This window comes from Bos mutus, chromosome 22 (genome assembly GCF_027580195.1).
Source record: "Bos mutus isolate GX-2022 chromosome 22, NWIPB_WYAK_1.1, whole genome shotgun sequence".
Classification (NCBI taxonomy): Eukaryota; Metazoa; Chordata; class Mammalia; order Artiodactyla; family Bovidae; genus Bos; species Bos mutus.
The window spans coordinates 12,618,161-12,633,368 of record NC_091638.1 but is presented as its reverse complement, the minus strand read 5'-3'; the positions used below and the strand labels follow the sequence as shown (position 1 = coordinate 12,633,368).

General features: G+C 42.5%; 1 protein-coding gene across 2 annotated transcripts in view; it reads right to left on the bottom strand.

Moving 5' to 3' along the window:
- The window catches only part of WDR48 (WD repeat domain 48), a 52,762-nt gene that overhangs the window by 19,361 nt on the left and 18,193 nt on the right, over nt 1–15,208 (bottom strand). For both annotated transcript variants that reach the window (XM_005901128.3, XM_070359160.1), the window contains exons 4-9: nt 11,498–11,580; nt 11,249–11,378; nt 9,075–9,163; nt 8,580–8,681; nt 2,358–2,582; nt 632–706 (exon numbers count right to left, since the gene is read on the bottom strand). In XM_005901128.3, the coding sequence (XP_005901190.1) occupies nt 632–706; nt 2,358–2,582; nt 8,580–8,681; nt 9,075–9,163; nt 11,249–11,378; nt 11,498–11,580 (704 nt within the window). The remainder of the gene's footprint in view (nt 1–631; nt 707–2,357; nt 2,583–8,579; nt 8,682–9,074; nt 9,164–11,248; nt 11,379–11,497; nt 11,581–15,208) is intronic.

The window sequence follows — 15,208 nt, the reverse complement described above, 5'->3', positions numbered from 1 at the left end:
AAATCACTGGAGATGGTGACTGCAGCCATGAAATTAAAAGATGCTTGCTCCTTGGAAGAAAAGCTATGCTATTAAAACCTAGACAGCACATTAAAAAGCAGAGACATTACTTTGCCAACAAAGGTCTGTCTAGCCAAATCTATGGTTTTTCCAGTAGTCATTTATGGATGTGAGAGTTGGATCATAAAGAAAGCTGAGTGCCAAAGAACTGATGCTTTTGAACTGTGGTGTTGGAGAAGACTCTTGAGAGTCCCTACAGATCAAACCAGTCCATCATAAAAGAAATCAGTCTCGAACATTCATTGGAAGGACTGTTGCTAAAGCTGAAGCTCCAATACTTCGGCCACCTGATGCGAAGAGCTGACTCCTTAGAAAAGACCCTGAAGCTGGGCAAGATTGAAGGCAGGAGGAGACAGGGATGATGGAGGATGAGATGGTTGGATGGCATCACTGACTCGATGGATATGAGTTTGAGTAAGCTCCGGGAGTTGGTGATGGACAGGGAAGTCTGGTGTGCTGCAGTCCATGGGGTTGCAAAGAGTCAGACACGACTGAGTGACTGAACTGACTGAGTCATGCTCACACTGAGCGTATGGTACTCTGCCAGCATTTGGTACAGTGGCTCACTTACCCATTTATTTACTGTAGACTTTGTTGTTGCAACCCAAATTGCAGGAGGGGGGTCAGCTGATCTGTCAAGTTCCATCTGAAACAAGGCACAAAAATACCACTGTATGGAATGTTGACTCTTCTGAACAGCCAGGACCAGCTAAACAATATTAAATACCAACTCCTTCATTCAACATTGTACAGTGATGATACCACAGGCATGTGTTAAAAGCCAGGGATGCACAGAAGAATGAAAGGGGCTCTCTGATAATGGAATTTAGAGCCCTACATAAATGGAATGGGGTGACGTCTTACTAAAAACAAGGGCTTCAAGTTTCAAGTGTGGTTAATTTAAGGGTTCTAAATGGGTACAGTCAGAAGGATGACTTACCGTCCCTTCCTGCCTTTACCACTCTTCTGTTTTTATGTTCTTAATAACAAGAAAATAAGTTTCTTTTTTCTTTGGAAATGAGTGTAGCAAGAAACAAAATAACGGTTCTAACAAGACAGCAAAAGTAAAAGGTATTCCTGCAATGGACCATGCCTACTCCCCACCCAGGAACAGACTGTACAATGGGAACAGTTTACGGTGTCCTGTATTTTTAAAATACTGCACATGTGAAAATAAATATACACCTATGTACACATTATGCAAATGAAGTGATCTGCCCACTATTCTTCCTGCACCAGGAAACTGCAGGTTTGGAGACATGAGGACAGGGCTGGAACACTGGCAACCAGGAATCCTCTTTAGTTCAAAGTGATGCTCCTTATGTTTATGCCTGTGCTAAATACTTCTCGTCTTTTTCTCCACAGCCCAGAGGTCCTGGCAGCCGCAGGCCTTGCAGTGCAGTTTCCCCTCCACACCTGTCTCTCCCCTCAGCGTGCTTCCTGCACACATGCTGTGTCTCTATGATTTTGGCCCCAACTCTCTTGCTTCTCTAAAGGATTATGGCTTCTGTCCATTAGGCTGTGCCATCTGCTTTAAAGAACTGTACTTGGCCAGTATAATGTGAGCTCTTAGACCACAGGCATCCTCTCAAGTGTCTCATTTGACCTGTAGTCTCTGTTTCAGCTCTTCCTCCTATACTGTGGTCTGAGTGTCAGATGTCACTTAAGTTTTGTAGATGCTTTTCTTGTTTTCAGATGATCTCTGAGAAGGGGTTGGCAGGGGTGGAGAGTGCTGTCTTTATGCCTCCATTTTAAATCTGGAAATCTCCTCACCATTGTTTTAATGTGCAATTCTGTGAATATCAGTGAGACTGAACATCTTGTCAACGATGACTGGCCATTTTTCTAGGCTAGGCTTCACTTTTAGCAGGTGTCAATACGGATGGCTTCTCAAGTACCCACCTCCCAGGACTATTCTGAGGCAGTGATGGTTTGCAATTTGAACCTGCCTCTCCCCCTTCTTCAGGAGCACTCTTCCACATCCCCCACGTGACACAGTGGACACATTTCTGCTTTGCTGTCCACTCACAGATACCTGAACTCCTCTTATTCCTCCTCTGAGGACAGGTTAGGAAAGCCAGCAGAGCTCAGGAGCACTGTGGGTCAGCTCACAGGATTCGCCAGTGCGACACTCATCCACCCCTGATGTTCCCAGGAAGTCACCATTTCCTCTACGGGCGGCTAAGAAGTATCTTTTTTTACAACCTAACAGGTGACTCAGGTTTTAATATTGATTTTGATGTATTTGGCTAGTGCATGTAACAATCTAAATCATAAAACTAAAACATATGACATACCTTGAGAACTGGCGCTTTTTCTTCACAAATTAGCACCCGAATATCAGGGTTTCTTAGGTCTGTGCAATAAATCTTCCTGTCCCTTCCTCCAGAATACACGTGTGTGAAGGCGTCATTGACCTGCAGAGCCCACACACCTTCATCATGCACTCGATATGTTGCTATACATCTCTGCTGGCCAAGGGACCAAAGGCGGATTGTCCCATCTGAACTGCCGGAAAGGCACTGGGAATAGAGAAAGCTAAGGTTAGAAACCTGCCCCAAAAGATCTTGCTATCTTGTGCTCTGCTCTTGGCTTCTCTCCGGACTCTATACTGTCAAAACGTATCTCTAATAACCTGCATTCCTGCCTCTGATAAAAGATTTTTGATAAGCATGCATCACAGGCTGGGATGACCAAAGGCAACAATACAGGCTCAAGTAGGGAACCCTCTGAGGAAAACTTCCTTGGTACCTGGCCACCTGCAACATCACCATCTTGTGTCCCATTCCACACCCAATGAGGCAGAAACTCTGGTGGGGGCCAGCAATCTGTGTTCTGACAGGCTCTCCAGGTCATTCTGTCTGGTACGCCAAGTTTGACAAGCACTGCACTAGCCCAGAGCCCTGGGTCACACCTCTGTTTTGTCCTCTCCCTCACTGCTCTGGATTCATGATGACTTGCCAGGTCTCCTGGATTTTACTGACAAGAGTCAAATGCAAAATCCAGCTTGCCACTCTGTGTGAGCGTGGCTACTTTACATATGAGCCTTGAGTTTAACATCCATTAATACAAAATGTAAACCCTCACCATTCAGAGTTAACATTGGCAATTCTGACATTTCTGAAGGCTTAACTACATGCAAGTTGCTGGTGCTCTTATCAGAGCTGAGCACACTGAGTGTGACAGAAACAGGGAGAACCAGCCACCCCACATTTGCATTCAGCATGCCTGGTATTCTGTACCAGTTACTGTGGTGACCTGAGGAAAAAATAGCCCTGAGGAGAAAGCAACTGCTGGTGCTGGTATATGAAATCAAGCAGGCAAAGAACTTCAAAGAAGAGAAGATAGTTCTGGGCTGGGAGACCTGGATAGTGTCTGAACAGATGAGGCCTTCAGGAATACTAAGGATTAACTGGCCCGTTCTGTGATTTGAAAGGCTTTCAGAACTCTGGACATGTTTAATTAAACAAACATCGTACTGACAGACTCCCCCATAAGCTGTCAGGAGCATCAGTGCTTTAATCATTGATTATAACTAGTTCGCAAGAGAACCAAGAGACTAACCAGTAAAGACACTGCAGCAGGAAGGTTGTAAGGAGACCTTCATCACGTGTGTAGGAGCACTGTGGTAGTGCAATGGGGGGCAGGCAGGGAGTCCCCCATTCCAGGATGAAATGCTTCGCCGAGGTGGCAAAGCTGTTAGTAAAGCTTTGATCGCTCAGCTCCTAGACCATGTATCTACAGGGAATAAGGAACTGACAACTTTAGGATAAGGAAGGCAAAGATGGGTTGGAAGTCCTCACAGGCTGGGTAACTTACAACAGTAAAGAGGCAAACCCCAAACCCAGAATGCACAGCTGAAAGCAGTTGAGGAAATACAGAGTATATTAGAGTTCTACACCAACCTGGATATAGAATACAAAATAATCTTTGATAATAATCAGTATTCTAAGACTGTTAAAAAGCAGGCCCCCAAATAGACAGCAATCACTTTTAAAGCACCAAGTTGGCAAATGAGTTTGTAGTATTCAGTAGTATGGTTAGATGTGCCTATTTTATAGGAATTCTAGTGCCTGATGTCCTTTAGGACCTGAGGCTTCATCCAAACACTTCCCACTGACCCCAACCTTCCACTGGATAAACATGAAGACCCCTTCATTACGAGGTGGTTTTTGGGACTAGGACAGAATGCCCCAAATGGTTCTGCTAAGTCAGACTCGGGGGATCAGATCCTATAGCCTGATCGGGTGCTCTGTGCTTCTGCCAACAGAGACGAGAAGTACCAGTGTACTGTGGCAAGACTGCTGTTGATCAACACACGGTGTTTCTGGGATGGTCACTTATACACAGTTGTAACTGCCAAGAGAGAGCAGCCTAGGGGGCAAGTCAGGAGCAAGGAGTGGCCTAATGCTCAAAGAGCCCCTGGGCCTATAGGTTAGGTTCAGCAAGATTTGTACGAGCAAGGAAAATCCTGTGAGTGACGCACAAGGACGTGACTGACTCAGAACAAGATGGCAGCTTGCCCCAGTCTCCTCAAGCAACTGACTGAGCAAGTACAAGGAATGAAAAGTCAGCTGGCTCGGCCCAGGAATGCTGGCACCAGTCAAAACAACTGCAGTGAAAAGAGACCTCAAATAGTAAGATTTGCTAAATATCCTACGACAACAAAGGAAGTGAGGCAATAGGCTGACACTGATAGGACCCATTGGCCTACTACACGTATCTCATCACAAGTTCCCGACTTAAAACACCACAGGGACCCTACATGAGAAGCTGCAGGGCAACTACAGCATTTAATACATACTCTGGTCCAGTAACTAATAACTGTCTCTTCCATGTTGCAAGAGTTCAAGAATCAGTAAGTAAACGTTTCCCTTCTCTCTTTTCGCCAGATACGTGGCTACTCTAGGTGTTTTCTTGATAAATTCCCTAATGTAAAGATGCCATGTTGTTGGTGGCTAAATTTACATTTAGTTTCTCATTGCCAGTAAGGAAAATGGATAAAGGGAGAACTAAAGGAGAAAAATTACCGGCTTAATTCTGCACGCTAAGGCAGACAGGCAGCTTATTTAAAGTAGTACCATATCACTGTCTGTGCTTTCAGTAAGGGAAGCTGACTTGAGGTGAGGTGCATTTATAACCATATATAAGAAAGCCTTTCTCAGATATCAATGCAAAGAAATAGAGGAAAACAATAGAATGGAAAAGACCAGAAATCTCTTCAAGAAAATTAGTTACCAAATGAACATTTCATGCAAAGATGGGCACAATAAAGGACAGAAATGGGATGGACCTAACAGAAGCAGAAGATATTAAGAAGAGGTGGCAAGAATACACAGAACTATACAAAAAAGATCTGCATAACCCAGATAATCACAATGGTGTGATCACTCACCTAGAGCCAGACCTCCTGGAATACGAAGTCAAGTGGGTCTTAGGAAGCATCACTATGAACAAAGCTAGGGAGGTGATGGAATTCCAGTTGAGCTATTTCAAATCCTAAAAGATGATGCTATATATGCCAGCAAATCTGGAAAACTCAGCAGTGGCGACAGGACTGGAAAAGGTCAGTTTTCATTCCAATCCCAAAGAATGCTCAAACTGATGCACAATTGCACTCATCTCACATGCCAGTAAAGTAATGCTCACAATTCTCCAAGCCAGGCTTCAATAGTATGTGAACTGTGAACAGATGTTCAAGGTGAATATAGAAAAGGTAGAGGAACCAGAGGTCAAATTGTCAACATCCGCTGGATCATCGAAAAAGCAAGAGAGTGCCAGGAAAACATCTACTTCTGCTTTACTGACTTATGCCAAAGCCCTTGACTATGTGAATCACAACGAACTGTGGAAAATTCTTAAAGAGGTGGGAATACCAGACCACCTGACCTGCCTCCTAAGAAATCTGTATGAAGGTCAGGAAGCAACAGTTAGAAATGGACATGGAACAATAGACTGGTTCCAAATAGGGAAGGAGTATGTCAAGGCTATATATTGTCACCTTGCTTATTTAACTTATATGTAGAGTACATCATGCAAAATGCTGGCTGGGTGAAGCACAAGCTGGAATCAAGATTTCTGGAAGAAATATCAATAACCTCAGATACAAAGATGACACCACCCTTATGGCAGAAAGCGAAGAAGAGCTAAAGAGACTCTTGATGAAAGTGAAAGAGGAGAGTGAAAAAGTTGGCTTAAAATTCAACATTCAGAAAACTAAGATCATGGCCTCTGGTCCCATCACTTCATGGCAAATAGATGGGGAAACAATGGAAACAGTGACAGATTTTATTTTCTTGGGCTCCAAAATCACTGGAGATGGTGACTGCAGCCATGAAATTAAAAGACGCTTGCTCCTTGGAAGAAAAGCTATGACCAACCTAGACAGCATATTAAAAAGCCGAGACATTACTTTACCAACAAAGGTCTGTCTAGTCAAAGCTATGGTTTTTCCAATAGTCATGTATGGATGTGAGAGTTGGACTATAAATAAAGCTGAGCACTGAAGAATTGATGCTTTTGAACTGTGGTGTTGGAGGAGATTTGAGAGTCCCTTCAACTGCAAGGAGATGCAACCTGTCCATCTTAAAGGAGATCGGTCCTGAGTATTCATTGGAAGGACTGATGCTGAAGCTGAAACTCCAATACTTGGGCCACCTGATGTGAAGAACTGACTCATTTGAAAAGAGCCTGATGCTGGGAAAGACTGAAGGTGGGACAAGGGGACAACAGAGGATGAGATGGTTGGATGGCACCACCGACGTGACAGACATGAGTTTGAGTAAACCCCGGGAATTGGTGATGGACAGGGAGGCCTGGTGTGCTGCAGTCCATGGAGTTGCGAAGAGTCGGACACAACTGAGTGACTGAACTGAACTGATGCTACTTATATCATCTTAAGTAAAAGCACATTCATAATTATCTACAGAGGAAACAAGGCATGGAGTGAAGCAGAAAGGAGGAGATTTCAGAAAGTCCACCAGGCCCACAGCCCTCTTCTGAAAAACCATCTAGTCTACTGTCTCTAGCTAAGGGCAGTCCCATGGAGTTCATATGATCCAGTTTGATCCTGGACAAAGCTAACGGAAGAAGGCTTGGACAACCATATCAAGTGCAACCTAGCAGCTACTGCAAAAAAGTGAGAAGCTGACTGCATTGGGCTTTTCAGACTCACGTGAAAATGCTACTGCAAAGAAACTCAAGAGTCTGAGAAAATGCCATGGTTTGCAGATAAGAACGCACCTTGTTTCTACTCTCCTCACCAACTATACTAACTAAATATTAAGACTCCCACTTTGCAGATGAGAAAACTAAGGACAGGTAATGAAGGGTTCTCTGCTCAAGGCTACACAACACATGATATCAAGTACCACGTCTCCAAAGACCTCTACGGGCATTTTCCAGCCTCTCTACCTGGTTCCGAAAAGTGATTTCCTTCCCTTGGCCAGTTTTTCAACTTTCCTTTCACCTCTGGAAACAAAGGCTTCTCTAATTCATGGATGAGGCAACCTCCCTGATGTTATTTCTTGGGAGTAATGGACCCATGGTGTTTCTCATCCAGTCACATTCGTACTCTCCCTTTTCCAGCCCCATCACAATCAATTCCAATGATCCCTGCCTATGAAAAAAACGGCGGCGGTACACGGGAGAGGTGTGTCGTAACATAAAATGGTGCTCAGTTTTTGTTTTTTACTGTCTATATTGATGAAAGATCATTTTTCTACTGCTATAGAACAGATAGAATTGTGATTTATAATTCACAAATTATGTGGCTGAATATTAATACCTGTTCAAACATTACCAAAATGTTTTTCTTTGAAATGCTGACTTTAAGTTCTATGTTAGATAACAAAACTACAGTCCATATCTACATAGCCAACTGACAAGATCTGCCTAAGAAACCAGACCCACTGTGAGGATATTTTCCACTGCCAGAAAGCACTCAATACCAAAGATTCCTTCTGCTTCAAAAAAGGAAGCATTTTAAATTATTTTAGCCTATATGTATGTGTGTATTTATGGATGGATGCTCAGTTCTGTCTGATTTTTTGAGACCTCATGGACGGCAGCCCACCAGGTTCCTCTATCCATGGGATTTTCCGGGCAAGAAATACTGGAGTGGGTTGCCATTTCCTCCTCCAGGAGATCTTTCTGACTCAAGGATCAAACCCACGCCTCCTGTAGTTCCTGCATTGGCAAGCAATCCTTTACCACTGAGCCACCTGGGAAGCCCTTATTTTAGTCTATACATAATTGCATATACTCACCTGCATTAGAATTATTCTTAGGATATCCTTTGTTTGGCCTTTCTTTAAAAGTTATACAAACAAGATAATTTCAAAATGTGGATTATTATATGTGCAACTGAGTATTTTAAGGATTTAAAAATCAGACCACAGTTTACAATGCTTGTAGCTTTTGGTTTAAACCAACTATGCAACAATATAGAAAGCGGGGGAGCTTCTACTGTATGAAATTCTGACAAGGTCAGTAGGTAAATGCTCACGAGAACTGCATACCTGTGTGCCATCTCTGTTCAGCAGCAATGCTTTAACATTATCTGTGTGCCCTTTTAGCTTCATTAGTTTTGCACATGTTCTTGGATCCCATACTCTTAAAACCTGTGAATCATACAACGAATCATACAAACGATCAAATTCAAATAGTAGATGGCTTCTATAAATCAAGTGGTAACCATCAAGTTCTGTGATGGTAGTACTACTTCAGCCAATAGACAGTGTTCCAGTGTCCAAGGCTCCCGACTTTTTTAAGGGGGAGGAAGCCTCTTTAATGTAAAAAAAAATGCACAGGCCTCCTGACTCCACCCTCCGCCCCTGGCACCACACACATGACAGTAATTATATAGTTATACCCTTATTTGTTCAAATAAAGCCTTTATTTTTAGTATCCACCAGGAAAAAACACTGTCTATGTATTTTGTAATTACAAAGATCAAATTATTTTGGTTTCTTTGTTTTCTAGTGTTAAAATATACCCCTTGAGTTTCCCCTTACCTTCTCAGTGGACCCTGATACAATGATTGTTCCCAGTTGATTCATTGCCAGGCTATAAATGGAATCTTTGTTCCCACTTAAAGAAGAAGCTATTAAGGATAAATAGAGCTAAAGGTTAAAATCATCAGCTGTTTAGTAGCTAGTCAGCACAAGTTTAATTATTTGATTTAGAAATCTTATCTTTATGGGGACTCTTAAGGAAAAGAAATTTACCTATTATGGAGATAATTCTAAATAATACTATTAAAATTTACATCCCTTCTGGATTTGAGCATACACAAATGCTCAACAAATATTTACTAAATTGAACTGAACTGCCACTTAAAAATCTATCCACATAAGTAATAGATTTTCAAAGATACACATGTGCCAATAAAAATGAAAACTACAGCTAAACTCACTTTTTACAAGAAAACACAAATCAAAACAAAATACTATTTTCACTGACAAAAATCAGTAAGAAACAAAGCAACATACTTGGTTCTCAAAAAAAACAGTTGAAATGGCCTTCTCATACATTACCCGTGGAAGGATAATTTGGTACAACTCTTCTGGAAGGAAACTAGGCACTGTGTGGCAAGAATTGCATTCATGCTCTCTCTTTCAGAAGTCAGTACCACTGAAGCACATACATAAAACTGTCCATACAGTATGATTCCAACTTTACAACAAGGAATAAGTATAAACAAACATACTGATTGTGAGTAAAGGAATAAATACATATAAAGTATTTAGAAAAGTTAACTGCTTCTATTGAATGCTCAGTAAATGTTAGCTATTATCATTATTTCCATAATGATAAAAAGCATGTTTGATATCCTCTCTAAACAGTTCTAAGTAGAATACACTTGTTGCTGAATCTATACCACTAAGCCTCATCTCTGACCTTGGGCCGATCCTCCTTTTTTGGCTTCATTCCCTCTTGTTAGTGCCTCTTTCAGGCAGGCCTTAACATTAGAGAGAGTTAAATGATGCATTATGACAGCCCCAGTAGGGACCAGCTGCTGAATCCCTGAAACTGTGTACATTAATCACAGAGAACAAGGGAAGAATAGTGTTTAAACCTTCACATATTTCCTGAGAAAAAGGGCAAAATAATATTTAAGAAATTATAAACACCAGTCTCCCAACCTGCTCTTCTTGACACATACTAGATTTCATTAGAATTGTTAGCTATGTCAACATGAGTATTACACAGTCATGACAAACTGGATCTGTCATGCAGGGATCCAGACAGTTCAGGCCCACATCATGAACACAGATCTTCTAAGCCAGGCTTAGCTAAAAATATGCTAAGAGTCCCTACTGACACCAGGCCAAACTTCAAGTCTAACCTGTCGGGGTCTGACTAGGTAACTGAGATCTTAGTTGATAAGGCATCCATGCTATTAACTCGCTGTGAAGGTTTCTGAATTGTCTCTAGAAGCTAGGGTCAGCTTTCCTGCACTCTTCTGGAATTGGCTGGATTCTTAAGGCTGCTCTGAAAGGGTCCTACAGTATTGGCACTAAAAGCCCTCTTTCTTTCCTTTGGGTATTTTCCTATGTGGTTATTAACTTGAAGGCTGTTAGTATCCAGTAACACTTTTCCTGGGGTAGGAAAATGGCAACCCACTCCAGTATTCTTGCCTAGAAAATCTCATGGACAGAGGAGCCTTCTGCTACTGCTGCTAAGTTGCTTCAGTCGTGTCCGACTCTGTGCGACCCCATAGATGGCAGCCCACCAGGCTCCTCCATCCCTGGGATTCTCCAAGGGTCGCAGAGAGGAGTCAGACACAATTAAGAGACTAAGTACAACACTTCTAAAAGTCAAGAGTTGCCTACTTTTGGCCAGGTAATCACTACTTTGATCAGTAATAATCTGCCTAGAGTGTGGCCCTGGGTCAGGTAAAGCTGTAGGATATATTAATACAAAGTAATAAGACAGACACTTTTGAGCTCTGGAAGCTTATATGTTAGCTAGGGAGCTAATAGGTACAAAAATGGCCAGGTTACACCTGCAGAAGTTACCATTTTTAGACCACAGTGAGGAACTAGCTTCTAATCACACTCTTGGGGACTAGAACGCTACAGGCAGAACCACTGTCTTGATGCAAACTTACGGATTTGTTTTATAAACCATTCTTTATTTATGTCAACTTGGATCGCTTTCAAAGAAAAATTTTCAAACACCTTACTTGTGACGGTGTTATTTGAGGCAGTCAGTGCTGTTAGAGTATTCACATCCCAAAGGAATATTTGTCGGTCCAATCCAGCTGATGCTACGAGTTCCTTATCCTTGGCATACGCTAAGGCCTTTACATAATCCTGTAACAAAACATATATATTATGATCTACTCTGTAGACTAATAAGCAAATGAGTCATATAAAGTACTGAGATCCTAGTACTGCACTAAAGACACCGAAAACTGTGTTAGTTGTCTTACCTTATGCGTCCTTAATGTTGACATGCAAAATCCCTTATGTGCGTTCCATACTTTTACTGTTGTATCAGAAGAAGCAGATATTACTAGAAGAGGCAAAGAATGAACAAACCCCTTAGTAGTGTGTCTTAACACCATTTTAAAGAATTAACTTAAAAAAATTAACAGTCTCAAACTTTCATATATACAAAATGTTCATACATAAATATTTGAATATTTATGTATGTTGAATATTTATAATATTCCTAAAGGGGCGACGGGCGGGAGGAGCTACCCCACGCCCCTAAGCCCGAGGCCAAGGGCAGCGGCGGGGAGGAGCGACCGCACGACCGAGGCCAGGGGCAGTGGCCGGGAGGACCAACCCCACATCCAAGGAGCCGTGGCTGCGCGGGCGCAGGAGGGCCTAGAGGAGCTATCCCACATTGAAGGTCAGGAAGGGCGGCAGTGAGGAGATACCCCTCGACCAAGGTAAGGAGCAACAGCTGCGCTTTGCTGGAGCAGCCGTGAAGAGATACCCCACGCCCAAGGCAAGAGAAACCCAATTAAGACGGTAGGTGTTGCAAGAGGGCATCAGAGGGCAAACACACTGAAACCATACTCACAGAAAACTAGTCAATCTAATCACACTAGGACCACAGCCTTGTCTAACTCAATGAAACTAAGCCATGCCTGTGGGGCAACCCAAGACAGGCAGGTCATGGTGGAGAGATTTGACAGAATGTGGTCCACTGGATAAGGGAATGGCAAACCACTTCAGTATTCTTGCCTTGAGAACCCCATGAACAGTATGAAAAGGCAAAATGATAGGATACTGAAAGAGAAACTCCCCAGGTCAGTTGTGCCCAATATGCTACTGGAAATCAATGGAGAAATAACTCCAGAAAGAATGAAGGGATGGAGCCAAAGCAAAAACAATACCCAGCTGTGGATGTCACTGGTGATAGAAGCAAGGTCCGATGCTGTAAAGAGCAATGTTGCATAGGAACCTGGAATGTCAGGTCCATGAATCAAGGCAAATTGGAAGTGGTCAAACAAGAAATGGCAAGAGTGAATGTCGACATTCTAGGAATCAGCAAACTGAAATGGACTGGAATGGGTGAATTTAACTCAGATGATCATTATATCTACTACTGCGGGCAGGAATCCCTCAGAAGAAATGGAGTGGCCATCAGGGTCAACAAAAGACTCCGAAATGCAGTACTTGGATGCAATCTCAAAAACGACAGAATGATCTCTGTTCGTTTCCAAGGCAAACCATTCGATATCACAGTAATCCAAGTCTATGCCCCAACCAGTAACGCTGAAGAAGCTGAAGTTGAACGGTTCTATGAAGACCTACAAGACCTTTTAGAAATAACACCCAAAAAAGATGTCCTTTTCATTATAGGGGACTGGAATGCAAAAGTAGGAAGTCAAGAAACACCTGGAGTAACAGGCAAATTTGGCCTTGGAATACGCAATGAAGCACGGCAAAGACTAATAGAGTTTTGCCAAGAAAATGCACTGGTCATAACAAACACCCTCTTCCAACAACACAAGAGAAGACTCTATACATGGACATCACCAGATGGTCAACACCGAAATCAGATTGATTATATTCTTTGCAGCCAAAGATGGAGAAGCTCTATACAGTCAGCAAAAACAAGACCAGGAGCTGACTGTGGCTCAGACCATGAACTCCTTATTGCCAAATTCAGACTTAAATTGAAGGAAGTAGGGAAAACCACTAGACTATTCAGGTACGACCTAAATCAAATCCCTTATGATTATACAGTGGAAGTGAGAAATAGATTTAAGGGCCTAGATCTGATAGAGTGCCTGATGAACTATGGAATGAGGTTTGTGACATTGTACAGGAGACAGGGATCAAGACCATTCCCATAGAAAAGAAAGGCAAAAAAGCAAAATGGCTGTCTGGGGAGGCCTTACAAATAGCTGTGAAAAGAAGAGAAGCGAAAAGCAAAGGAGAAAAGGAAAGATATAAGCATCTGAATGCAGAGTTGCAAAGAACAGCAAGAAGAGATAAGAAAGCCTTCTTCAGCGATCAATGCAAAGAAACAGAGGAAAACAACAGAATGGGAAAGACTAGGGATCTCTTCAAGAAAATCAGAGATACCAAAGGAACATTTCATGCAAAGATGAGCTCGATACAAGGACAGAAATGGTATGGACCTAACAGAAGCAGAAGATATTAAGAAGAGATGGCAAGAATACACAGAAGAACTGTACAAAAAAGATCTTCACGACCCAGATAATCACGATGGTGTGATCACTGACCTAGAGCCAGACATCCTGGAATGTGAAGTCAAGTGGGCCTTAGAAAGCATCACTACGAACAAAGCTAGTGGAGGTGATGGAATTCCAGTTGAACTATTCCAAATCCTGAAAGATGATGCTGTGAAAGTGCTGCACTCAATATGCCAGCAAATTTGGAAAACTCAGCAGTGGCCACAGGACTGGAAGAGGTCAGTTTTCATTCCAATCCCAAAGAAAGGCAATTCCAAAGAATGCTCAAACTACTGCACAATTGCACTCATCTCACATGCTAGTAAAGTAATGCTCAAAATTCTCCAAGCCAGGCTCAGAAATATGTGAACCGTGAACTTCCTGATGTTCAAGCTGGTTTTAGAAAAGGCAGAGGAACCAGAGATCAAATTGCCAACATCTGCTGGATCATAGAAAAAGCAAGAGAGTTCCAGGAAAGCATCTATTTCTGCTTTATTGACTATGCCAAAGCCTTTGACTGTGTGGATCACAATAAACTGTGGAAAATTCTCAAAGAGACTGGAACACCAGAACACCTGATCTGCCTCTTAAGAAATCTGTATGCAGGTCAGGAAGCAACAGTTAGAACTGGACATGGAACAACAGACTGGTTCCAAATAGGAAAAGGAGTATGTCAAGGCTGTATATTGTCACCCTGTTTATTTAACTTATATGCAGAGTACATCATGAGAAACGCTGGACTAGAAGAAACACAAGCTGGAATCAAGATTGCCGGGAGAAATATCAATAACCTCAGATATGCAGATGACACCACCCTTATGGCAGAAAGTGAAGACGAACTCAAAAGCCTCTTGATCAAAGTGAAAGTGGAGAGTGAAAAAGTTGGCTTAAAGCTCAACATTCAGAAAACGAAGATCATGGCATCTGGTCCCAACACTTCATGGGAAATAGATGGGGAAACAGTGGAAACAGTGTCAGACTTTATTTTTCTGGGCTCCAAAATCATTACAGACGGTGACTGCAGCCATGAAATTAAAAGACGCTTACTCCTTGGAAGGAAAGTTATGACTAACCTAGATAGCATATTCAAAAGCAGAGACATTACTTTGCCAACAAAGGTTCGTCTAGTCAAGGCTATGGTTTTTCCTGTGGTCATGTATGGATGTGAGAGTTGGACTGTGAAGAAGGCTGAGCACCGAAGAATTGATGCTTTTGAACTGTGGTGCTGGAGAAGACTCTTGAGAGTCTCTTGGACTGCAAGGAGATCCAATCAGTCCATTCTGAAGGAGATCAGCCCTGGGTGTTCTTTGGAAGGAATGATGCTAAAGCTGAAACTCCAGCACTTTGGCCACCTCATGCGAAGAGTTGACTCATTGGAAAAGACTCTGATGCTGGGAGGGATTGGGGGCAGGAAGAGAAGGGGATGGCAGAGGATGAGATGGCTGGATGGCATCACTGACTTGATGGACGTGAGTCTGAGTGAACTCT